The sequence below is a fragment of the Leptonychotes weddellii genome, chromosome 5 (assembly GCF_054177405.1).
Source record: "Leptonychotes weddellii isolate Sample4059 chromosome 5, ASM5417740v2, whole genome shotgun sequence".
Taxonomy (NCBI): domain Eukaryota; kingdom Metazoa; phylum Chordata; class Mammalia; order Carnivora; family Phocidae; genus Leptonychotes; species Leptonychotes weddellii.
Genome location: NC_138373.1, coordinates 90,122,182 through 90,149,296, shown reverse-complemented (window position 1 = coordinate 90,149,296; position 27,115 = coordinate 90,122,182). Strand labels below are relative to the sequence as shown.

Below are 27,115 nucleotides of genomic sequence, written 5' to 3'. Positions count from 1 at the left end.
GGTGTGGGCTGATTCTATGTTGTAAGTTGAAAAAAGGCTTTATAGCTCGGGAAGATTTTTGAAAATCCCTCCTGGAAATTATACTGAGAAAAAAAATTTACCTAATACATCCCTTGGAAAATAAACTTCAAAATACCAATTAACCCCAAAAAAGAAAAAGGCCAAAACATCTGTATTTTCATCACAGAGGAAATGAGGATTATATTTCGGTATATGTATCTGTATCCACTGACTGATTTATGTACAGAAGCATATGAAACACCTTCACCAAAATAACAATAATGATGATCACCACTTCGCATGTTGTAAGTCATTTATTTAATTCTGCCTACATTTATTTAATTCTGTAAGTCACTGTGATCCTATTTCATACATGAGGGAACTGAGGCACAGAGAGGTATAATAACCTGCCCCATAATACCCAGTTAGCTGCAGAGCTGTGATTGGAACCCAGGGAACCTGGTTTCAGAGTTCATGCATAAGCTTAGTAATCTGTATTATTCACTTAAAATATATTCACTTAAACATCCTTCCATGCTACTAACTATATCTCTCTGGTACCATTTTAAGTGGTTTTTTAGTGTCCATTTGTTATATGTCATATTTTACCATAATTTATATGTACCTTAATTTAAGTACCAAGTTCAGTGTTGTTGGGCATTCACTTTTTCTCATCTTTGCAATTTTAAATAATTCTGTGATGAATATTCATGAAGAAATATTTGTTCACCTGCTTATTTAGAATACAATGAAATTGATTGTTAAATCTAATTTTTAAAAGTTAGTATTTCTCAGTGACTCACATTTCTTCTTAGGTTAAAAGAGCCTTGATCTTGTTTTCCAGGAGTGTGGACCAGCATCATATTGGGGAATGTTTCCCTCCCACCACTTCTCCCTTCTTCTTGCTGCTCAGTTTGTTTTTGGGGACCTGCGCCATGCTGGTGAAAGAGACAGGCATCACGGTGTTTGGAGTGTGCTTGGTTTATGATCTCTTTTCCCTATCCCACAAGCAAGAGAAATCGTAAGTCATTTTCAAGTTTGGATATCAAGCAATGTATGTGCAGAGAAGAATTACTTAAATCAATAGCTTTCAAACTTTCAGTAAAAAAAAAAAGTATAACATTTTGTTAAACGTAACCTCGTCTTAGACCATAAATTAATAAGGTTTGTTTTGTTAAGATAAATGTGTTAGATATTTCAAACCCTTCACACTTTATAAAAATCAATGAGGACTATAAAGATTTTGTGAGCCCTAAATTTGGAATTGGAAAGTATCTATGTTAATTGCTAAGTTTATGTTGCTAGATTGTTTTGGTGGCATATTATTAAGAAATCCTGATTCGCAAAGAGAAGTGGTTGCAAATGGGGGTAACTGTTTCTTAACAGCTTGCCTTGAATCCCTGCATTCAAATGAGTGTTACCCATCAAAAAGCACTGCTAAGTTGGGTCTGCTTACTTGTTCTAGGGATGATGCTGTTACCTAAGAGTATTTGGGAGTCTTGTTTTGGAATTCCATAAAAGGCCACTCTAAACCATACATGTTATATTCAAATTAAAGGTCAAGTTTATTTAGTAGCCTATTTTCACTTAAAGAGTTTAAGCACATTCATTATATCTGTGGATTATAGATGGTAAGAATGCTATGGCATATTAAAAGTTGAAGCACACACTATATTTTTCTTCCTCTTTCAAATCCATAATTACTAACAATTTGCCATGCAGACCCCATTTTTCGGTAATTATAAGGCCCTTACTTTTGAACTTTTAAAAAAATGTGGTTGATTTATTCTTCTCCTTCATCCGACGAAGAATTTTAGCTTTAAAAAATACCCTGCCTTTTTATCCCATTCCCTACCTCTTTATACTCCTTGACATAAAGATAAGAGCAGTGTTATTGAGTGGCAACAAGCTGAGATGAGCCATTACATTCTGATCACCTTCCTGCCTGGGCGTGCTTAGAGATAATTTAAATAGACTTTAGTGCTCTATTGGCTCTCTGTAAATCTCAGAGGCGTGTAAAAGGAAGGAGCTCGGTTATCATTTTGACCTAAGCTCATGCCAAGAAAGCTGTGAGCCTGAGGACCTCCCCTTGGCTTATATAAGAATGCCTTGCCTCTCTATCCTCTTGACCAATGGGAGGGATTGCGGTGCCGGCCTTATTTTTTATAGGATGACCTAGCAACCCGTCCTGTTCCCACTTCTTCTTGCCTCCTCTGTAGCTCTGCGTCCTAAGCCCTTTCTGCTTTGCCTCACTGACAGCAGAAGGATGTGACGACTGACTGCAGACCCCTGTGGTCCAGTTCCAGAGCGATTTTAACCTCATCCATGAAGTCATGTGTCCTCTGGTCTCGGGACTCTCCAGCCCACTATATACTCCTTTCTGCTTCATCTGGTCGCTGTTGAGCCAGGCTTTTTTCAAAGGGGATAATTGTCTCTTTTATTTCTTTAAGAACTGTTCCTGGCCTTCCTAAATACTAAACCGCGGGAAGTTCTATGGGAGGAATCATACTGCTGATACGTAGCCCCGAAGTTGCACAGTTCATAGTCCCTGCTTTGCTTTTTAGTCGCTTTTGGCTCTCACCAGCCGCAGCTCTGCATAAGTGGAGACATTTGTTCTTTCCTTCATCCTTCTATCCACCCATTTAACACATACTCATTCTGTGCCTGGCCAAGAACAAGAGAGAAGATTTCTTCCCTCCAGGGGCATATACAGTAGTGGGGGAGCCACACGTTATCTAAGTCATTACACAAGTAACTGATGACAGTTGTGCACAGCGGTCGGGACAGAGAGCATGTGCCGGGGAGACCTGGCCAATAACAGTTAAGATCTCTTGAGTCCTGGCCACATGCCAGGCACTGTGCCATGCCATTTGCAGGCATGAAGTCACTTAATGCTCAGAATAACTGTTAGCCTCATTTTATGGAGGAGAAAACAGAATCACAGAAAGTGACCTCTCCAGAGTCACCGAATTTCGGGGGGAGCCAGGATTTGGATCCCTGTCTGTGTGACTCCGGAGCCACAGGCTTGCCCCCTGAGTAACCCCAGCCTCTGTGGACGGAACACAGAGCAGGGACCTAGAGGCCTCCCAGGACATCTGCTGCCCAAGGCCTGGGCTCACATTTGTACCATGAGATCAGCTCAGACGTTCTGAGTGTCGTGAGGGTCGTGACCCTTTTGAAAATCTCACGGAATTGTGTGCCCTTTCCCAGAATAATGTACACACACACAGTTTTGCACCAACTCTTAGGGCTGTCCTCCCACTTTATCTGTTCATTTAGAATAAACATCTTGGCATTAGGTTTTTGTTGAGGTCTTTTATCATATGATTCAGGCACCAGGAAAGAAATGGTAACAAAAACGAATGTTGGAAGCCCTTCTACACGAAGGACAATTTATTCCCAAATTTTAAGATTGGGCCACAGGAATGGGGTGGGATTTCTTTGATTTGACATCACCATTAGGAAGAAACATTTTCAGTGAAAGATCAGCTCCCGAAAGTTAAATTTCTTTTTACTTTTCTTTCTTTTCTAAAAATTTGTATATCATTTCCAACATGCAGAGAGTAACATCCCTTGACTCCAGTCCCTAACCTCTTTCTCTGAGAGTAACCACCATCCTGAATTCGTCACTTTTCATTTCTATGATTATTTTTATGCCATTACTTAATATGTATTTACCAGTGAATATCAAGTAGTATATTTTTAACATATTTTCAAACTTTATATCAATAGTATCACTAGCTTTTCATTTAACATTGGGATTTTGAGGTACATCGTTGTGGATATATTCAGTTTAACTGTTGTACAGTATTTAAATGTCACAATTTATCTGTTTTTCTGGATTTGGAATTTAGTTTATTGGTACATTTTTTGCTATTTTCACCTATGCTGCAGTGGGTTTTGTGTGTGTGTATGTGCAAATACATGTGGGTTTCTCTCAGGTATAACCATAGAAGTAGAGTTGCTGGGACCACGGATAGATGCACATTCACTGTGTCCTATATTGAAGGATTGCTCTTGAAATGATTGCAGCAACGTCTGAGAATCCCCTTTGCTTTGCTCCACATTTTGGGCATCACTTCGTAGTATCAGACGTTTTAATTTTTGCCCCTTCGGTGGTTATGAATTCTATCTCAGAGGATTAATGAAAGAAAATGTAATCAAGGTACATTGGATAGATCAGCTATGAACAGTATTTTATAAGATCATAATTGTGTGAATCCCGAATACCACTTCCACCAAATATTTTGAAAGAAATCTATTTGGAGGACGAGGGGTGAAGAAGAGGGTGTGTGAATGTGTGTATGTGTGTTTGTGTGCACGTGCGTGCACGCACGTGTATGTATGTGTTGGTGACCACGTAAGAGGGACTGAGACCTAGTCTTCTAGCGTAGTAAGGCTAAGTTCTAAAATAAAAAAATAATGTTAGAATTGTGTTATTTTTAAAACATTGTGATACATACCAGAAACAAAAGAGCTAAAAGACTTGAGAATGGTTGCTTCCAGGGAACAGGACTTGGGAGTGGGCCAGGGGACTGTTATTTCTTGTTGCAAGCCTTGTCATTCTGTTTGACTTTCTTTCCCCTCAATGCCACGTGCACAATTAGGAGCAATGGGGTCATCCATCAGTGCAGCCCACAGCAGCCTTCGAACCCTCAGCCCCCCTCGCTGCCTGTGCACCCTCACCGGGAGAATGGGAAGCAGCATCGATTTCCTCACCGAGGAGCTTGGGGTGGCTGCCGCTCCCCATCGCCACCAGAACCCAAGAGCAATGGATTCCCAGTGTCTCCTCGAGCTGTGTGGTCCATGATGAGGTACTAAGCTGGGCTCCCCATGCCCATTTTCACCCTCCAGCACCACCTGGTGTAGCGTGAGTGGGCAGGAGAAGTAAAGTACTGAGTGAGTGTTTCGTGACTGCCCCTCTCCCTCCCTGTTTCCCTCCTTCCTCCTTCTCTTCATTCCTCCCTTTCCCTGAATTAGATTAGGTAGGAAAGGAGTCACTAGAAGCAGCAAGTAGCTGCCCTGCTACGTGCCTTGATTTGGAAGCACGGGGTGAGGTATGGGTCTGTGAAGCCGCAGTTAAGAAGGACAGACCCTAGACTGTGTCCCTGGTGGAAGAACCTTGCATTGGAGAGCAGGCACCCTGGGAGTGTGGGGGAGGAGTGTGTGCTGTGTTCTCCTGCTCCCTCCCCCCCCACTCTTCGTGTGTGACAGGAATTTATTACAGCACGAGTATGGGAGGAAGCCCAGGGGACTCTGCTTCTCAGAAATGTTTTTGAGGTTACAGGACAAGCTTGTCTGAAGCATGTAGTTTTCTTTCTTTTAAAAAAATATTTTGACCCAGCTATGAAAATTAACATAGATTCATCAGAACAGGCCCTCACTAAATTAGGTTGCCTCTAAAATAACTCGAACCATGGGCAAGTCAGAATTTAATAAAGATGAAAATTAGATTCATCCTATTAGCACTTTACCACTTCAGATTGCAGTTCTTATTTCTCTGTGCGGTCCCTGAAAACTCTCATTTCAGGGTCTTAATTTCCAGTTATTTCCACTTTTGTCTGTTTTTGGATCTTGCTCCGTTCATCATTCATTCATCAACAAATGGCTTTTGAACATCTGTCATGTGCCAGGCACTGTTCTAGGCATCAGGGGTGTCCTGGTAAGTAAGGAGGACAAGGTCCTTTTTCTTATGTAGCTTCTTTTGCAATAGAAGAAGACAGACACTAAATAACCACCAAGGAATGGATGGTGTGATGAAGAGTGATGGGCCGGCCTGGCTGGGCCAAATTTGGGTTGGTTGAGGAAGGCCTCTGGAATCCTTATAATGACAGGAGGAGCTCGTCCTGCAAAGACCAGCCAAGATCTGGGCAGAAGGTTCCAGACTTGGGATAATGAGCAAGTGGGAGTTGGAAGAGGCGAGGTCAGGGAGTGGCCAGGCCCAGATAATGAAGGGCCCTGTTGGCCATGAAATGAAGTTTGGATTTTATTCTGGGTGAAGAGGGAAGACTTTAGAGGTTTCTTGTTTGTTTGTTTTAAGTGTTGAGAGAAATGATCACATTTCTTTTTTAAAATGTTCACTGACTTCTTTGTAGTGCTTGATTAAGGGGGCAAGAATAAAGCAGGAAGGAGGGTTCGGAGAATTTTATACAGATTGGATGAGAAGAAAAAGGTCTTGGCCAAGGGTGACAAGGACTGGGATGAAATGCTATGTTGGAGTTGGGACATCTTTTGGATATAGGTCCCACAGGACTTGCTGATGCTTGGGATGAAGGGAGGGGTAAGGGAAAGGCAGGAAATGAGGATTTGGGGTTTTTTGGCTTCAACAGTTGGGTGAATGGTGGTGCCAGTTACTGAGATGGGAAGGCTAGGGGAGAAATGGGTTCTCTGAGAGTAGGGGAGGATGAAATCACAGAAATAAATGAAATTCCTGTGGAAGGAAGAAAAGAGATAAGAGAGAGTCCTATCATTGAGGAAATCTTGACTTTCTTATGGAGGGCCATGGAGGAAAAGACAGCATTTTAGGGAAATTGTAAATTTTTTAAAGAAAGGCCAAGGAGGAGGAAAAAAAGAGGAATTAGTAGAATATTGGAGATTTCAAGGTGGCTTCAACATGTGACTCTCATGAAGGAGGGACCATGTTGAACTTTGCTCACATTTGTACCCCCAGTTACTTTTATAGTGTCTGGTTAATTGTACTTGCTCAAATATTTGTGAAATGACTAAATTAATGAATTGCTGGGAAGAAAGTATTGGAATTAAGCAAAGAAAGAACATTGTCAGTAAATTTGGCAATGAAGGAATGGTGGAGGGGTGCCTGGATGGTTCAGTTGGTTAAGCGTCTGACTCTTGGTTTTGGCTCAGATCATGATCTCAGGGCCGAGAAATCGAGCCCCGCGTCGGGCTCCACACTCAGTGGGGAGTCTGCTTCAGGATTCTCCCTCTCCCTCTGCCCCACTCCCTGAACGTGCTTGCTCTCTCAGATAAATAAATAAATCGATGAAGGAAAGAAGGAATGGTGGAAAAGGATGCTATCTGGAGGTGTGTTAGGTTTTTGTTTTCATATTTTAAATTTGATGGGTGTGTGTGTGTGTGTAGATAAGTTGTAGAGAGGAGAGATGAAGACATGGCAGCAGAAAGGGATGGGATGAATTATGAATACCAGGGGGGATGCTGCTGAATGTCTAATACCTGGCTCTCCAAAGAAAGGAAAGCCTGACTTGCAGAGTTTGCCAATTTCCCATAAATACTTCCACCGTGGCTCATTTCAGGCTACAGATGTGGTGATGCCACTGACCGTAGAGTTGGGGGGAGATATGCTAGAGCCCACCATTGTACAGTATTTCCACTGCCTCACAGACCACAGACATAATCTCAAGAGCAGAGATCATAGTAAAATGAGGTAAACTAATGAGGAAGTGATGAGCTTTGAGTGGTTATCACCTTTGTTTTTGTTTTTTTTTTTGAGATTTTATTTATTTATTTGACAGAGAGACAGTGAGAGAGAGAACACAAGCAGGGGGAGTGGGAGAGGGAGAAGCAGGCTTCCCGCGGAGCAGGGAGCCCGATGCGGGGCTCGATCCCAGGACCCTGGGATCATGACCTGAGCTGAAGGCAGACGCTTAACGACTCAGCCACCCAGGCGCCCAGCACCTTTGTTTTTAATAAGATTTTTAAAATTTTAAGTAGAATTTTCAGTAATGGCTGAACTTAATAACTGGCCTGCAGTATTCCTAAAAATGTAATAGTCATCTTTTACAAGTCCAGGGTCCCAGGCGAGGACCTAGCTTAGGGGAGGAGGCAGGACACCTGTGTCATTTGATGTGGAGCTCGCTTCTCTGTTGAACTCTCGGGTGGTGGAGAGATTGTTGCAATCATCCTTGGACCATAGATGAAGCACCTTTTGACTTGTTTTGATGTAGGGTTTGGTGCTAACACATTGAATCACGTGGCATTCTCTTGTAGGTTACCTTTTTTTTAACCCCAAGCACCAGGGTAGTTATTTTTGAAACTGTGGTGTCTAAAGAGCAGTGTACAGCACAGCTGAAACTGGGTCAGAGTTTTACTAAGTTACCATGTTTGTGGGCAAGAAGGATCATTTATTTTCCTTCCTTTGGAAAGTTGTCATACATTTTCCCTCTTTTGAAAGGAAAGGTGTTATGTTTTTGAGTATACATTTGATTAGCATTAAAATTATTATTATTATTATTTTTTTAAAGATTTCATTTATTTATTTGAGAGAATGAGAGAGAGAGAGAGAGAGCACATGAGGGGAGGAGGGTCAGAGGGAGAAGCAGACTCCCCGCTGAGCAGGGAGCCCGACGCGGGACTCGATCCCGGGACTCCAGGATCATGACCTGAGCCGAAGGCAGTCGCTCAACCAACTGAGCCACCCAGGCGCCCTAAAATTATTTTTGAAAACTATGCACGAACATTTGTCAGAAGCTGGTCAGGTAAAGCGAATAAAAGTCCAGAAAGGTAGTGCTGTCCTGGTTCTTAAGATTTCCAGACAGTGTTAAAATCATGGCTCCTTTGCTTACTTGATCCTGCACAAGACACAATCTCCATGCACCTATGTTTCCTCATCTGCAAATGGGGAAAGCAGTAGTAATAACCCTTTCCTCTCTGATTGGTTGTCAGGACTAAGAGCAATACTACAGGTAAGAAACAGGTAAATCGGTGCCGGGCACACAGGCAGCCGATCAGTGCCTGGCAGCCAGCCTCATCAGGATTGCTAGTTTAACATTATAACTATTCTCATTCCTGTCTGGGGTTCTGGACAGCAGGATGCATCATGAAAATGGTGAACCTGCAGGAGGCAGGCAGGGGATGAGGCGTTTGTGTGGGATGGTTTTTCTTTTTTGTTTCTTGATGGAACTTTGAGCCTGTTTGCTAGTACACATTTGTATTGCGTGCATGGCATTAGTCTGACAAAAAATTGGGCTGAACACTGTCATTTGAAACGTTTTCAGAAGTTACTATGCACAGGGAAAATCCCAAGCCAGGGGAAAAAAAAAGAACCCTACATTTACTCAGTTGCCGGTTTTTCTGCGTGATTTGGTGATTGACTTACAGGTAGAAAGTGCTATAAAAAACCTCAGACTTAGGGTACACACTCTGGAATCAGATAAAATTTCAGTTGATACTGTGTTTTACTGAATGACTCCATATGAAATGAGGAATGTTTCATATGTAAACATTCCTTCCCTCATCTCCTTCATTATGTTAAGTTCATTCACATGTGGGTGCGTTTTCTTTTTCACATTGGAAAGGTTAGTGAATTCTATGTGGAATCTTATCTTCATAACTCATATCAACATTTATATATAACTATGTATAGTCACTTTTCATGTGTATACTGGATTGATTTCATATTTAAATGACTGATCACATTAGGCACTGAAGAACAGTTCTTGGCGCAATAAATTCTTGCTCGTTTCCTCTTTTTTCCAGCTGGATCTGTCATAGGTCCTTCATTCAACGGTATTTAGTGAGCACCTACTATGGGCCAGGCACCATTTTTGGTGTGAGGAATATGGTGGTGAAGCAAACTCAGCCCTGCCCTCATGGAACTTGGCTGGATGATGATCATGGTGTTTTTACTTAAAATGAGCCCATTTTCCACCTTTGTGGGCAGTGCAGTGGTTAGATTTTTCACTTCAGTGGGTCTTAAAAGTTTTTCTTGTGAGTACCTTACACATAGGTATGCAAATCAAGAAACTAAGACAGGTTTAGGACTGGAGAACAGTTTGGCACTAAAGTGAATTTGTAAGGTAATTAAATTCAGGGGACTTAGGGAGGCATATAAATATTTTGACCTTCACTGACGGAATGGGTAACTGATCTTTTAAGTGTCGTTTTAATGCTTGATTTCGGTAGACCTTGCATTGCACTCTTTTTGCCCCAAAGTAAGAAATGCTGTGCAGATTAAACTCCTGAGGTGGGATTTTGTACTTTCATCCACACATATGATCCTGTGAGTAGGGCAAGTTTGTTCAGATCATTGTTAATAGTCTCAGCTTTGAGAGGAACTTTGTGAGCTAGCGAAGTGTGATTTGCAAGCGACGGAAAAAAAAGTCTGTTGAAAGCCTTCATTACTGACTAATAACTGGGTTCTCTTTTGTCCCCCCCTCACCCCCGGTTTTACACACTTTTTCTGTTGACTGGTTTCAGATGAGCCATTCCCAATCTCATTCAGCTGCTACTTTCCAAAATGAAATGACCAGGGGCGCCTGGCTGGCTTAGTCAGGAGGACATGTGACTCTTGATCTTGGGGCTGTAAGTTCAAGCCCCACGTTGGGTGTAGAGATTACTTAAAAATAAAGATCTTTAAAAAAAATTAAATGACTGCGTGAAAGAGGTGTGGCGTTAACTAATAGGTCTACACAGAAAATCATCCAGCAGTTCCAGGTGAAGTTTGTGGGTTCGTAATAATAAATCCCTTCCCCTACGTTAAAATCTTTTAATGCAGCTGTGAACTTCAATGATGAATCCATGTTAAGAACACAGATCACCTCATGGAAGTAGATATTAACTAAGATTTTATTATAAAGAGACTGCAAATTCTTCAGTTGCTGTTTATCATTTTTTTCCACTTTGCTTTGTTTAAAGATGAACTGGGCCACATTTTGCTAGAGAATTTTCTCTCTTCCTCAGTGGTATAAATTCTTTGGTCTTTAGTTGTTCTTGGATGGCTGCATCCAGATCACTGTGATTTACTTCGGGGAGGCAGGCGCATGATGGGTGGAGGATCCAAGAAAGCAATAACTCTTAGGCTGCATTTTATAAAGACACTAACCAAACCAGCTAGCATAATTATTGTTACAATTATTTATTATTAAACCACTATATAACTGTTTCCACTATCGACCTATCCTGTGGGCATAATATCCCGATGATACTTCTTCTGACTTTTGTCCCATATACCCTGAGCTTTTTCATAGTTTGTCAATTTCTTTTCTTTTTTTTTTTAAGATTTTATTTATTTATTTGACAGAGAGAAACACAGCGAGAGAGGGAACACAAGGAGGGGGAGTGGGAGAGGAAGAAGCAGGCCTCCCACCGAGCAGGGAGCCCGATGTGGGGCTCGATCCCAGGACCCCGGGATCATGACCTGAGCCGAAGGCAGATGCTTAACGACTGAGCCACCCAGGAGCCCCTTGTCAATTTCTTTTTAACATAATGAACTGACCATAGCTTTTGCTAAGACCTGTTCTACCTTTGGATGTCGGTGAACTGCAGACATGCTTAGTGAATGTTAGGCACTGGAGAAAGGAGACGAGTGATTGCTGTAGGCATTTGTCTTCCTGTAGAGAAAGAAATATTTTACTGGGAAGGGTGAACAAATGGTGGTGTTTTGCTAGAGTGATGGAAAGGGTGGGAAATTTCTTTTAAAAAACATTAAAATGTAAATTAAAAAGTTATTTTTAAGTCTGTGTTGTTGGGTTTCTTTATTAGGAACTGTTTATTGCGATACTATCATTAATGTGCCTTTAACGTTCATTAGTAGGGTCGATTTACCCAAGCTGGGCTTTTAGATTCTTTTAGAGTAGCTTTTCTGAAATATGGAACTTACCAGAAAAGTATTCTCTTGTGTAGATAGAGAACTAAAAGAGAATTGTTTTTTCCTCTTACTGTTTCCTAACCATTAGTTGAGAGCGGTATCATTCTTTTTGAACCACTCCTAGAGTATGTGGTGAGGCAGGAATTATCTTGATGAGTTCATCTGAAAGCTTATTGTAATCTGCTTTGGTTCTTGAACTGAGCTCAGCACTAAAATGGATCATTTCAATAAAGTGTTCCTTGGATTCATTCAGAACTTAGCACTAAAAGCTTCTTCCAAATAAATCACATGCTAAGGAGGCAAAATTCCTTTTAATTTATGGATAGCAGTTGGTAGAATTCCTAACTGCTGACAGCCCCGGGTTCATTCTGTTTAATCTTGACTGGGTACTGATTCTTGGCAATCTTCGATCCCCTGTGAATTTCAGTCAGTAGATGATAAGTTCTTTCCTTTCTCAGTGTAGAGCAATCAAGCTTACGCATCTGCTTTCCAACTGGATGCGCAGGGACATATGTTGAAAGAGAAAACTATCAGAATGTAGGCATTTCTGGTTGGCATGCAATCTTGTCATTGCCACAGTAGGGCTCTTCATAGAAGAGGATCCCAGGCCTCCTGCTATTCCATCCCCTCGCCAGCCCCTGTGTGGAGCCCTCTACATGTGGGCTGTCCTGTGTGCGTAAGAGGCTGGGTGGCTTCCAGGCCACCAAACAGCTCTCCCTCCTTATTCAGAGCACAGCAAGGGCTCTTAGGATGTATAGGGAGTTTACTGCTGATTTCTTTGCTCTTTTCGTTAATGCTACTAACATCCAGCTTAATAATTTTTTTTTCTTTATCTTTTTAAGTGTTAGGCTGCTGAGAGGTTGTAGAGTGATTATAATAGCAGTATCAGTTCATCTTAACATTGTAAACACTCGGGGTGTATATAAATAACTCTTTCACCAGAACCTTGTGCGACACCAGGTGATCCGCTCTTGGTGGCTTCAGATAATTTGGTGGGATTTTCAGTTTGTTGTTCTGAAAATAGTCTGCCACACGTTTTGATCTGGTAATATGTTTTGTAGAGTAAATGTAAGAGAATTTTAAAAATATACCTGCTTGAGAAAAACTTTTTTTTTTTTTTAAATTCAAGAAGAGTTTGGAGGGGGGCGCCTGGGTGGCTCAGCCGTTAAGCGTCTGCCTTCGGCTCGGGTCATGATCCTGGGGTCCTGGGATCGAGCCCTGCATCGGGCTCCCTGCTCAGTGGGAAGCCTGCTTCTCCCTCTCCCACTCCCCGTGCTTGTGTTCCCTCTCTCGCTGCGTCTCTCTCTGTCAAATAAATAAATAAAATCTTAAAAAAAAAAAAAGAGTTTGGAGGGACTTTTGTGGAAATTGTGGAAATACAAATGACTTGAAAATTCCCTATTCAGAAGCAAGCATCGTGATCACGCTTTTCAAAATCAATGTCAACCCTAGCGTTACCACTATCGCTCCCACGGAGTGTGTACTTAACCAACCGCCAGAGACCGTGTTACATATAGGTTTTATGGGCAGCTTACAATTTTCATTCTTAGAAAAACCTATGAGGGAGACAGTGTATAAGGACCATGGGCTCATACCAGAGTGCCTGGGTTCGAATTCTGTCCCACTGCTTTCCAAGGGTATATGGGACGGTCTTTGGCCAATTCCTTCAACTGTCTGTGTCTCCCGTTTCCTCGTGGGTAGGTGGCAGTCAGACCCGTACCTACCCCGTGAAGTTATTGTGAGGAACAAATGAGTTCACATAGGAAAAGAGCTTACAGTAGCTTTTCATTAATAGTAGTGCTAGGATTTAGCTCCTCTTCCCCCTCATGCTTATTTTATGCCAAAGCCAATGTGGAAGAATTATTGTTTAGAAATCTTCCTTGTAGCACATTCACCTTTTCTTTGCTATATTTATGAAAGAAAGTGGCATAGTCTTGATTTTACTTGTTTGTGATATTTATTTGTTTCCTCTTTTTTTCATGAGTTTACAATATTTTAAAAGGAAATGCTTACTCAAGAAAAACATTCTTGTACCCATGATGGAAAGTTCACTGAAGTTTAGCAGGATAATAGAATTCTCCTGTTAACACTTACTCTTGACTGATGAATACCAGGCTCATTATGAATTGTCTCAAAGATGTGTTTAGAGCTATTCTTAGTTTATGAGACTAACAGTCGACTTTTTAAAATTCACAGTTTTATGTTTTTAGAATTACTACAGAATAAGACATCACTTTAGTAAACAAATCATTAGGTTGAAAATAAAATAATAGAGACTTAATTTATCAGTTTTTTAGGTAGGTGATGAGATAACCATATAGGAAGATGTGTTTCACGTTGTGGATTTATGAATTTTTAATGCCATTCATGTTTTTCAAACCATGAGCTTTATTACATTATATATAATGTAGAAAATACGTATTGATTTTGAAATCACCCAAAGCAGCAGTCTCCATGAGAAGCCTGGCATTAAAGATTTGCTTGTAACGATTTAACCTCTAAAAGTATTGGTAAAGTGTTTAAAGGGAACATAGTATGGATTTTTAGGGAATGAAGGCGATTAATATATCATAATTTGGAAAAAAAATAAAACCGACCAAACCCAAACAACCAGCCAGAGTTGGATGGAGGGGAGGAAGAACGTTGGTCTCATGTTAGGAGCAGGACATACCCTCAGTCCCTAATGAGTAAACAATACATTTCAGCTTTTGAGTGGTAGAGCTTTTGGTTCCTGACAGCTAAGTGTTTATCATAGATTTTTTTTCATACTTTGCATTTGGCTCCTTACATAATTTTTCCTTGTGAGTGTGAAAGGAATGTGACTTTGTGAAAAGAATTATGATCTGTACTGCAATTATGATGAATTTTTTTGATTTAAAAAATTTATCTAGGGGCACCTGGCTGGCTCAGTCAGTGGAGTGTGAGATGCTTGATCTCAGGGTTGTAGGTTTGAGCCTCACACTGGGTGTGGAGATTACTTAAAAAAAAAAGCTTAAAAAATTAAAAAAAAAATTTAAAATAAGTAAGTCGTCTATTTAATTACAGTTCGGGTTTTCATGCAAAGTCAATGAAAGACTGTGCATTTATCCTCAATGCAATTTGTTTCTCTCTTCTTTACAGTGTATAATTTACAGCTGCAAAGGATAGGTAAACCTTTCAGATAAATCAAGATTGGGTGCCAATCTCCAGTTATTTTTAAGCAGAAAATACAGGTATGATAATAGCTGATGGCAAAGAGAACATGATGTCTTGAAACTGTCATCATTGTCCCTCATTGCTGTTTGTGAAAAGTCTCCGCAATGTAAGGTTGCTGATAGGTTTTTTTGTTTTTGTTTTTTGGAAAGGGAAGAGTTATTTCCCCGGGTGGGCTGTGGGTGTAAAGAAATGGGTAGTGTAAGGAGCCTTGGCCTGGTTGGTGGGGAAACTGGGTTCACTCTGATTCTGATTTGCTGGGGTCCTTGGGCCAGCTACTTGACTTCCGTGGATTTTTGTTTTTCTTACCTGTGACATGACACAAGGGAGACAGGGTGGACTGGTTTCTGGTCATCTGATACTCTCTCTGAGATCTGTTTTGGCCAGACCCTTATGAGACTGTGCTGTCGCTGTTCTCTTTGTGTCTTCCGTGGGCACGTGTGTGGTTAGAAGGAGGTTGACCCTGAAAGGAGACGACACGGAGAAATGACCATCATGAGGGGCTCTCAGAAGTAACTAAACGGAGGGTGGAGGAAATTTTGCTAATGTGCATTTTGTTATTTTCTCATTTCCTTTTCCATCTTGAATTTTTGACGACCTGAAGTCTTTAGAACTTAAGTGAAATGTCTTGATAAAAACTGTCAATATGGGAAAAGATTAAATTCTGCCTTTAGTCATCCTAGTTGTAATCAATGCTGTGCCTTTGGGAGCTGACTTCTGCTACCTATTCAGAGGCAGTTTGTTGATTCATTTCATTAATAAACATTTATTAAACACTTAGTATAAAAATGTCTTAGGGATCATTTGCTTGCAAAGAACAAAACCTTTTGAAAACTTGCTTAAGCAAAATTGGGGTATTAGTTAGAAGGACACGCTAGAATGTCAGAGCACCCCAGCCTGGGAATTGAGTCTGGGTTTAGGACACAAAAACTGGCAAAGTCAGCCAGTTTTTTTTACCTCTTTGGGGCTTCGTGGTCTCTTGCTTTTTAAAAAAAATCCATGTTTTTGGGGCGCCTGGGTGGCTCAGTTGGTTAAGCAACTGCCTTCGGCTCAGGTCATGATCCTGGAGTCCCGGGATTGAGCCCCGCATTGGGCTCCCTGCTCGGCGGGGAGCCTGCTTCTCCTTCTGACCCTTCCCCCTCTCATGGTCTCTCTCTTTCTCACTCTCTCAAATAAATAAAATCTTTAAAAAAAATAAAATAAAAAAATAAAAAATCCATGTTTTTTTTCCTTTTCCCCTAAAGACTGAACTTTTCTTAATTTGATGAGTGCAGGGCTGCCTCAATCCTAGCTTCGTATAGCCTCTCAGTTCAATTCTGCGTAAGAGATGGACTGACTCCAGATTCCCGAAAAGGAGACTGATTGGCCCAGGGTCGATTTGCTTACAGCCCAGGGGAGAGGCCATACAGATAGAAAGATAATGTCACCCGTGGTGGTAAGTGCAATTAGATATCTGCTGTGTCTTCAAGATGAGACAATGAACTGAAAAAAGGCAGGATGGCTTTCCAGGCAGAAAGTACAGCATGAGGGAGGACACCGCGGCATGCACCTGCAAGCGTGTGTGTGTGTGTGTGTGTGTGTTTGTGCATATGTATACATCCATGTGTGCTTGTGTGTGTTCAGGCATGTATGTATGTGCGTGTGCGTGTGCGTGTGTGTGTGTGTGTGTGTGTGTGTGTGTACAACAAGTAAATCAGGACTTGAGTAGTGGGAGATGAAGCTGAGAAGGTTGGCAGGAGCCCTGTCATGGAGGAATTTGGGAGAGATGCCAAGGGATGTTGACTCTGGCATATGAAGGGCAACAACAGATGAAGTGGCATTGCTCATCTTTGTTTTAGGCTCCTGCGTATGAGAAGTCTGATCATAAGGTCGGATGGAACAAATTATTTAAGTGAAGATTAAAAAACTCAAACCATTTGATATTAATTTATATGATTTTGAGAACGACAAAGCAGTAATTCTGGTATTTTTAAGATAATTGAATCCTGCATATTTGTGAAAGCTCCATATTTTCTCTTTATCCGTTAAAATTGTACCTTATATAAAATTTTCTCTACACATTTTTGTAATTTTGGAAGAATTCTTATATTTAAGATAAGTTACTAGGAGCCTTAAGATTGCATTTGCCCATGGTAGGAAGAGGCTGTACCATTTATCCACACCTATTAATTGATTTAAGCCTTTTTGATTTATGATTTTCTTCTAAAGAATAGGAATTAATGGAAACTTCAGAGAGGTGATAATCCCTTCCTATTATGCATTCAGTATGCTAAGTTTGATATAATTTTGATTTCTGGTTTCTGATTAAAATAATCATTTCTTCTTATGTGTATTGTGTCCAAGCAGCTGTTGTGTTTTGGATTGGCACAGATAATTGCTTTTCTACTTGGCAAAGAAAATGAGCAGATGCAAAACAAATATCTTTTTCTGGCATGATCGATTGGGAGCTCTGCAGCCCAGTGTTGACGACGTTTTCATAAGTGAAAGTGCAAGTGCAGCTCAATGTCAGACTGCAGCTATTAACTGCCAAGTATTCACTTTGGCCAAGACAAATTTTGGCCAAATTTGTATATTTGACTTAGGTTTTGAGCTTGAAAATAAGAAACACAGTTTAGTTTTCACATAAGGAAAATAGTATGTTGACATGAAGGTCTCTATTGATGCAATTGCCCCCAAAGTTCATTCTACAATTTCCGTCTTTGTTTACCTTTAATAGTGGTAGAGCAACGGTGTGCTCAGTGGTTAGGTGCATGGCTCCTGGAGTCACACAAAATGGAATTAAGCCCCAGATTTCTCATTTAGTAGCAGTATAAACTTGGATTAAGTGATTTCCACATCCATAAAATAGGAATAATCAGTTCTTATAAATGGCATGAAATATTTAAAGCATGAGGCCCAGTACAACACAGGCCCAGTTAGTACTTGTACACTAATCTGAAAATGTCCAGTCTCTGCATTTGGGCGTGGGGGAGATAAACTGTCTAATATATCTGTCCTGGCTTAAGTAGTCATTGTTTCATTCCACTGGGAGGTAGAAGAGAGCCAACGTGGATTGCCTATTTCAAGCCGGGAGAGAAACTTTTGTCACCAAGTCCTTGGGAAGTAGGTCTTCCCATTACATTTACATATATGGGAAAGGCAAGGCTCACGGAGGTTGCATAATTTTCACATCATTACATAGCTAGAATGTGGAAGATCCAGGATTTGAACCCACATCCATTTGATTCTACTGTATCGGTTAGCAAGGTCAGGCCCTTTACAGTGTTTCCTGGAAAGATTTACAAGAAACTTCTAGAAAGGACTATTGTGGGGAAGTCAGAAGTACACTGGGAGCATCAGCCTGTTCCCCTTTTTTCTGCATTTCATGGAGCCCGAGTGCTTTACCCCATTTTACATGTTGGGAGCTGATGAAGCTGTGGTTGGCTCCTGGCCATGACCTCATCACGCTGGAGGTAAGGGGGATTTCGCTGTTTATAGCACCCAGCTTAGCACTTTTTAGAAAACTGTTCTTCACTTTAAAGTGAAGTGCTAGGTAGGATATGTCATATTTCATCTGTAAGCAGTCATTAAATACCATTTTTCACAAAAGTTCTGTAAAGCAACAGTTAGCTAGCTGTTCAGTAATAGATGCAGTCCTGGATCCCTGATTATTGTATCTGCTGAGTTTTCTGCTGGATGGTTGTGTTGCTCTTCAGGGAAACATCTCTATGTGTGACATTTCTGAAAGATAGATTTTGTGGGAGCGCCTGGGTGGCTCAGTCGTTAAGCGTCTGCCTTTCGGCTCAGGTCATGATCCCGGGGTCCTGGGATCGAGCCCCACATTGGGCTCCCTGCTCAGCGGGAAGCCTGCTTCTCCCTCTCCCGCTCCCCCTGCTTGTGTTCCCTCTCTCGCTGTGTCTCTCTCTGTCAAATAAATAAAATCTTCAAAAAAAAAAAAAAGATTGTGTGTATGAGAGAGAGAAAGGTAGAGATAGTATTGCTTTGTGGATTTTTTAAAAAGATTTTATTTATTTGAGAGAGAGAGAGAGAGCATGAGTGAGGAGGGGCAGAGGGGGACGGAGAAAGAATCTGAAGCAGATTCTTCACTGAGCATGAAGCCCGATGCAGGGCTTGATCCCATGCCACAAGACCATAGCCTGAGCCAAAACCAGGACTCGGACGCTTAACCAACTGAGCCACCCAGGGGCTCCTGCTTTGTGGACTTTTGATTGGGACTTCTAAAGTTAATGTATATCGGAATATTACTCAACCGTAAAAAAGAATGAAGTCTTGCCATTTGCCTTAACATGGGTGGGCCTAGAGGGTATTAATTAAGTGAAAGAGAAAGAAAGAAAAATGCCATAGGCCGGGTGATGGGTATTAAGGATGGCACGTGTGGTGATGAGCACTGGGTGTTGTTCGCAACTAATGAATCATTGAACACTACATCAAAAACTAATGATGTACTGTACAGTGGCTAACTGAACATAATAAAAAAAGAAAAGAAAAATACCATAGGATTTCACTTAAATGTGGAATCTGATAAACAGACAAAAATGAACAAACAAAAGCAGAAAGAGACCCATAAACACAGAGAACAAACTGATGGTTGCCGGGGGTGGGGGTGGAAAATGGGCAAAATGGGTGGAGAGTGGGAGGTTCAGGCTTCCAGTTCTGGAATGAATAAGTCATGAGGATGAAAAGTACAGCATAGGGGAATATAGTCGATGGTATTGTAATAGTGTTGTATGAGGTCAATGGATACGCTTGTGGTGAGTGCAGCATACTGTACAGAGTTGTAGTTGTTGAATCACTATGTTGTGCACCTGAAACTAATGTAACATTGTGTCAACTACACTTCAATTAAAAAAAAAAAGAAATCATGTAAAGAAACTCAAACAAAGCCCTGTAATGAATACGAGAAAAAAAGTTCTGTCCCTGAAGAATTTGCTGTTACGGAAATCCAAAAAAGTGATGAGTACTTTGGGAAACTGACCGTTTGCTATCCTGGATTATAAATACAGAAACACAGGAAGTCCAGATACCTTATTATGAACTCTGAGTGCTGATCAATCATGAGGGTCCCCACTGAGCATGCGTAGGCCATAGTAAAACTCCATCACCAAGAGAATCTCAAAAAAGAAATAACTTGCTGAACCTCAGAAAAAACAAACATGAACTAAAGATTTTAAAACCAAAATCATGAACCCTACTATGACACTCTTAAGATAAAGGAGAAAATCAGTTGGAAACTTTCACTGATACACTATGGCCCAACAATTTTTTCTCAACTCATCATTCATCATTCAATTGATGACTCACTCATTCGTTCAGTAATTATTTATTGTCTACCTGTTTTGTGCCTAGTAGGGAAATAATGTGGAACAAAACAACACATACATGAGAAAAAAAAAAAAAAAACCCAGCAGAGTTAATGCATATCTGTGAAACCATTCACTGCGGGCATGCCAAAGCAATTCGTTGTAGTCACAGTGATACACTAGCCAGTCATTGTTGTTTTTAACTTAAATTTTTTAGAGCAGTTTTAGGGTCACAGCCAAGTTGAGAGGAAGATACAGAGATTTCCCATCAGCCTGCCCCCACACATGCATAGCGCCCCCATTATTAACATCACTCACCAGAATGGTACATTTATTACTAAAGATGAGCCTACACTGACATAGCACCCATTGTTCATAGTTTACATCGGGTTCATTCTTGGAGTTGTACATTCCGTGGATTTGGACAAATGTATAATGACTTGGATTCATCATTGTAATATCTTACAGGGTATTTTTACTGTCCTAAAAATCCTCTGTGCTCCCCTATTCATCCCTCCCCAGCTCCCCATCCCTAGCAACAACTGATCTTTTTACTGTCTCCATAGTTTTGCCTTTTCCAGAATGTCATATAGTTGGAATCATATGGTATCCGCTTTTAGAGATTAGCTTCTTCCTCTTAATGATATACATTTCAGTTTTCTCCGTGCTTTCTTATGGCTTGATAGTTCATTTCTCTTGGTGCTGAATAATATTCCATTGTCTGGATGTCCCACAGTTTATCCATTCACCTACTGAAGGACATCTTGGTTACTTCCAAGTTTGGGCTGTTATGAATAAAGCTGTTATAAATATCTGTGTGCAGGTTTTTGTATGGGCATAAGTTTTTAACTCCTTTGGGTAAATACTAAGGAGTGCAATTGCTGGATCCTATGGTGCATGTATGTTTAGTTTTGTAAGAAATTGCCAAACTTGGGACACCTGGGTGGCTCATTCAGTTAAGCATCTGCCTTGGGCTCAGGTCATGATCCCAGGGTCCTGGGATCGAGCCCCGCATCGTGCTCCCTGCTCGGAGGGAAGCCTGCTTCTCCCTTTCCCACTCCCCCTGCTTGTATTCCCTATCTCACTGTCTCTCTCTGTGTCAAATAAATAAATAAAATCTTAAAAAAAAAAATAAAGAAATCGCCAAACTGTCTTCCAAAGTGGCTGTACCATTTGCATTCCCACTAGCAGTGAACCAGAGTTCCTTTTGCTCCATCTCTTCATCAGCATTTGGTGTTTTCAGCTTTTGAATTTTGGCCATTGTAAAAGGTGTATAGTGGTATCTCGTTGTTTTTTTTTTTTTTTTTGTAGTTTTATGGTTTTATTAACACAAATATGATGTGCACAATAAGCTGTCTATTCATTTTCTTTGCTGCGCAGCCTGGCGTTGGGATTGGTGACCCTGACTGCCAGCTGGGCTGCTGTTGCCACAATAGCTTTGTGGTTCTTGGAGGAGACATTGTGAGCAATCTGTGCACGGTAAGATTTGTTGCACATCAGCAGCACTTCAAGCTCCTTGACATTGTGGACTAGGAACTTCCAGAAGCCACTGGGCAACATGTGCTTTGTTTTCTTGTTGCTCCCATAACCAGTGTTGGGCATCAAGTTCTGGCCCTTGAATCTTCTGCGCACCCTATTGTCAGTGCCTCTGGGTTTTTGCCAGTTGTGCTTAATTTTGACTTATCTGTCTGACTGGTCCCAGATGAACTTCTTGGTCCTCTTTTTAACGATCTTGGGCTTCACCAGAGGTCTGAGGGCAGCCATGATGCCCAGTAACAGATGGCTGCCACCTCCACAGGCAGCCCTGAGGAAGAGAGGGGACCTCATTGTTGTTTTTATTTCCAATTCCCTGATAACATGTGATGTGGAACATCTTTTCATATGCTTATTTGCCATCTGTATATTTTCTTTGGTGAGGTGTCTGCTAAGGTCTTTGACCCATTTTTTAATTAGATTATTTGTTATTGTTGAGTTCTAAGAGTTCTTTATATATTTTGGATAATAGTCCTTTATCAAATGTGTCTTTTGGAAACATTTCTTCCCAGTCTGTTTTCCCATTCTCTTAACATTATTTTTCACAGGGCAAAAGTTTTTAATTTTAATGAAGTCCAGCTTATCAATTATTTCTTTCATGGATCATGCCTTTGGTGTTTTATCTAAAAAGTCATCTCCATACTGAAGCTCATCTATGCTTTCTCCTATGTTATCTTCTAGGGGTGTTATAGTTCTGTGTTTTACATTTAAGTCTGTGATCCATTCTGAGTTAATTTTTGTGACGTCTATAAGATCTGTGTCTAGATTTATTTTTTTACATATGGATAGCCTGTTGTTCCAATACCATTTGTTGAAAAAGAGTATCTTTCCTTCATTGTATTGCCTTTCTCTTTTGTCAGAGATAAGTTGATCATGTTTATGTGGGTCTATTTCTGAAATCTTTATTCTGTTCCATTGATCTATTGTCTGTTCTTTCACTAATACAATACTGTCTTCATTATCGTAGCTTTATAGTAAGTCTTGAAGTTGGGTAGTGTTAGTCCTCCAACTTTATTCTTCACCTTCAACATTCTGTTGGCTGCTCTAAATTTTTTGCATCTTCATATAAACTTCAGAATCAGTTTGTCAATATCCACAAGACAATTTGCTGGAATTTAGATTAGGATTGCATTTGAATCTACAGATGAAGTTGGGAAGAACTGAATTCTTGTCAATATTGAATTTTTCTGTCCATGAACTTGGAACAGCTCTCCATATATTTAGTTCTTTAATTCAAAATGTTGTAGTTTTCCTCATATAGATCTTGCACTTATTTTGTTAGATTTACACCAAAGTATTTCATTTTTGGGGTTGCTAATGTAAATGGTATCTTGTCTTTAATTTAAAATTTCCCTTGTTCATTGCTGGTATATAGGAAAGCAATTGATTTTTGTATATTAACCTGGTATCCTGCAACTTTACTATAATCGCTTATTAGTTCCAAGATGTTCTTTTTTTTTTTTGTCTATTCCATTTGATTTTCTTTTTTTTTTTTTTAAAGATTTTATTTATTTATTTGACAGAGAGAGACACAGCGAGAGAGGGAACACAAGCAGGGGGAGTGGGAGAGGGAGAAGCAGGCTCCCCGCAGAGCAGGGAGCTCGATGCGGGACTCGATCCCAGGACCCCGGGATCATGACCTGAGCTGAAGGCAGTCGCTTAACCAACTGAGCCACCCAGGTGCCCTCCATTTGATTTTCTACATAGATAATCATGTAGTCTGTTATTCATATCATTAGTTTTTATTTTTATTTTTTAGAGGAGAAACTTTAAGTAAGGAAAGGCTGCTTTTGTTTTTTCCTTTTTTTTTTGGTCTGAGAAATTTAAAATATTCAGGCAAATGTGAAAAAATAACATAACAAGCACCCATATTATGTTTGGTCATGTTTATTTCTGGGATTTTTTTTTTTCCCCCCTAAAGAATGGAACTGTATTGGTGTAGCTAGAGTCTACTTTAATAGTGTCTTTGGTCCCATTTCCTTTGCTGTCTCCTCAGAGGTAGCGGCTGTCCTGGGTTTTATGTATACAGGCTGTTTTCTAAGGACCACATCTTTCCCACATAAATTATGCTTCAACCTCTGGTTAATCTGGTTATATAGTCAATTTCCACATACAAAAATGGATTGAAAGGTCTTTTTTTTTTTAAGATTTTATTTATTTATTTGACAGAGAGACAGCGAGAGAGGGAACACAAGCAGGGGGAGCGGGAGAGGGAGAAGCAGGCCTCCCTGCTGAGCAGGGAGCCCGATGCGGGGCTCGATCCCAGGACCCTGGGATCATGACCTGAGCCAAAGGCAGATGGCTTAACGACTGAGGCACCTAGGCGCCCTGGATTGAAAGGTCTTATGTGGCTGGGGAGAAAATGTACTCATAGGAATCTCCAGGTTTTGCCCTATTTTGATCTCTCTCTTTTTTTTTAAAGATTTTATTTATTTATTTGTCAGAGAGAGAGAGAGCACAAGCAGTGGGGAGGGGCAGAGGGAGACGCAGGCTCCCTGCTGAACAAGGAGCCCAATGCGGGACTCGATCCCAGGATTCTTGGATCATGACGTGAGCCAAAGACAGACGCTTAACCAATTGAGCCACCCAAGCATCCCTATTTTGATCTCCTTAACCTATAGTGTGTAATAGACCTGAGGAGTATCTTTGTATCTGGAATAATCCAGGGAGATCTAATCTGGGAAAGCCCCAAATTACGTGAGGCTGACTCAGAGATTTCTTGTTTTCTCCTGCTTTCCTGTCACCTTTAACAGCATCTGCTGTACAGCTGATTCTCAGCCCGGGATAGGCGGATGTGGCTGTTCTGGCCCCCTGACCCCAAGACCCTCCTGATCCCTTAGTCCATCTGAACCGACAGGGACTCTTAGCAGTACTCATCTCAGCTTTTGAAGTCTTGCACTGGACTTACAGGTGCAGTCAACATTCTTCCTTGTCCATCTTCTTTTATGTTAGAATTTTTTATGAAATGTCATCACCTCAATGAGTGTAACTTCACAAGTGTTTACTAAACACATACTAAATGATGAGGTGACAATTCTCTTATCGGATGTAATACTGAATTCCAATAACTAATTCTCCAGAGTATATTGAGTAACAATAACTGACATTCATTGAGTATTTGCTGTATTCACACACTGTTTTAAGAGCTTTACATATATTAACTCATTTAATTGTCATAAGAACTCTATGGTTTGATGCCATTATTGTCTGTATTTTACTGGTGCGATAATGGGGACCCAGGGAGGAGAGGAACTTGCCCTGAGGAAATTGAAAATTGAAGAGCTAATACGTGAGGAGCCTGCAAGTCACATGCTTGCAGCCTGGCTCCTACGTCTTTACTCTTAAAAATCAGTTCACTGTATTTTTCCTCTGCTGGTTTTGGTGAGAAATTTCATAACCTCAAAAAGTGTTCAGGTTGCCAGTTGAAAGATGCTCATTTTTGCAGAATGCGAAAGGTTATATGCATTCATGCCTTTATGAGGGTCCAGCCTCCTGAGGGGGTGTTGGTGTTAACCTTCCATCATGGGCTTTACCTCTGCTCACCTAATTCCCATAGTTCTGGGCTTTAATGAGAACACCGTGGGTAGATGATGGGTCATTTAACTATGAAATATTTTCAACTAGTCTGGAGTAGCCTAGTTATTATGGTAGAAGTGAAATACTGTGGAGAAGCAGAACTCACACAAACAGATCTACCAGATTATGTTCTGACTCTGTTTACAACCAGTTGGAATAGCCCCGGAGGTTCCAGATAATCCCCTGAATCGTGGTACGGTTTAAAGTGGCTATAGAGTCCCAGTTGCGTTAGAGGCAACTCATAAAACTGCTTTTAGTTATGATTACATTGCCTCTGACTTGTCTATCATAAAATAAATGATTCATTGGCATTTTTAGCTAAATAAAATTCAGTTTAAATTAAAAAAAATAATAAAGTGGCAATAGATGTCTTGAGGCAGAAGGATTCATGCCTCCTAGAAATATTGATCGTAATGGCATCAGTTGGAAAAAGCAAATGATCAATATTGAAATTAAAGTAAAATTAAGTTATTTTTTTTAAATGAGCTTTGTGAAAAATTGCTGGTGGCAGTCCAATATGAAAAGCGTGGCGAATTTGTGTATTCTTATAAAGCCTTTTGCTCCGGTATTTCCATAGTGTGATTCATAGTACATATATTTTTTCCATTTGGTTTGCGGAACTGTCACAGGAACTTAGGATCTTCTAGCTTTACGGCCACAGTCCAGAGGAAAAGCGTACCAAATGTGAGTAGGCAAAAGAAGGACTGATATTCCGGGAAGCACTCAGGGATTCATCCACGTGAAAAATTCTTACAGGTCTCCTAGAACCCACTTGAAAAAATCAGAGCATGTCAGTTATTCTTCAAAAGGCATGTGGCCTTATTAGAGGCAGGCAGAGGTGCCTGGGTGGCTCAGTCGTTAAGTGTCTGCCTTCAGCTCAGGTCACGATCCCAGGGTCCTAGGATCGAGCCCCGCGTCGGGCTCCCTGCTCAGCAGGAACCTGCTTCTCCCTCTCCCTCTGCTGCTCCCCCTGTTTGTGCTCTCTCTCTGGCTCTCTTTCTCAAATAAATAAAATCTTTTAAAAAAATTAAAAAAAAAAAACCCAGAAACCGGCAAACTGTGTTCAGCAGAAATAAATAAGCCCTGTGGATATCACACTTGTACGTCCCTGAAGTTTAAGAGACACTTGAAAATTGAAGAAGGCAAAAGGCAGTACTGGATTAGGAAAGACTGAATCACAGTTTAAATAGGTACCTTTTGTCTGTTGGTGAGAAAGCAGATGTACCAATGTATATTTTAGGGCACGTTAAGTTCCTGGGTTGAGTGAGAGAGAACAGGGATCATTGCATTCTGCAAACGTACAAAGACTCCAGCCGTAATATCAGAAGCAAGTTATTTTCTTTAGTGAAATGTTGGATATATATCTTTAAAGAAAAATAAGTAAACGTCTTCACGTGCCTTAATGTTCTGAGGAAACTGCAATAAAAAAAAAAAAATGGCCTTAGGTTGTCAAAACAAAGAAATGGGAAGCTTCCCAAGAAAAACAATAGACTGACTACAGAGCAATATTGAAACAGGTGAAGAAAAGAACACGATGTGCCATGTACAGAAAAATTATTGATGGCGCAGAAACTGAGGGGAAGACTGATAAGGAGTGAATAGAAAAGTAGCTCCTAAGAAATTCAAGCTCACACCGAGGCATAGAGCCAACCTGATTGCAAATTCTGTCAGGTTGCAACCAGGAGAGGGAGAAGGCAGAATGTGTTCAGAAGATGGAAATTTTTATCAAAATGTGTTAATTCTGGAAGAGAAAGAGACGTGAGTGTGGTAACAGCTGGGACCTTCGTCTACCTCTTGAGACCTCTCTCTGCCATCAAAATGGCTGTTGATCTTTGACCTTAGGGATAAAAAAATGTGATTAATAAATAAACTTCCTAGAGGATATTAAGAGTTTCCCCTTTATTATGGCTTTTATGTCAACCAAAGACATTCTCACAAGTGATGCCACGAG

At 40.7% G+C, this 27,115-nt stretch overlaps 1 protein-coding gene and 1 pseudogene across 1 annotated transcript in view; one reads left to right on the top strand and one right to left on the bottom strand.

Moving 5' to 3' along the window:
• The window catches only part of TMTC1 (transmembrane O-mannosyltransferase targeting cadherins 1), a 245,606-nt gene that overhangs the window by 33,169 nt on the left and 185,322 nt on the right, over positions 1-27,115 (top strand). Inside the window, exons 4-5 of the mRNA XM_081818947.1 lie at positions 845-1,021; positions 4,608-4,814. Of these exons, the coding sequence (XP_081675073.1) occupies positions 845-1,021; positions 4,608-4,814 (384 nt within the window). The remainder of the gene's footprint in view (positions 1-844; positions 1,022-4,607; positions 4,815-27,115) is intronic.
• Positions 21,354-21,870, bottom strand: LOC102747633 (large ribosomal subunit protein eL32 pseudogene; annotated as a pseudogene).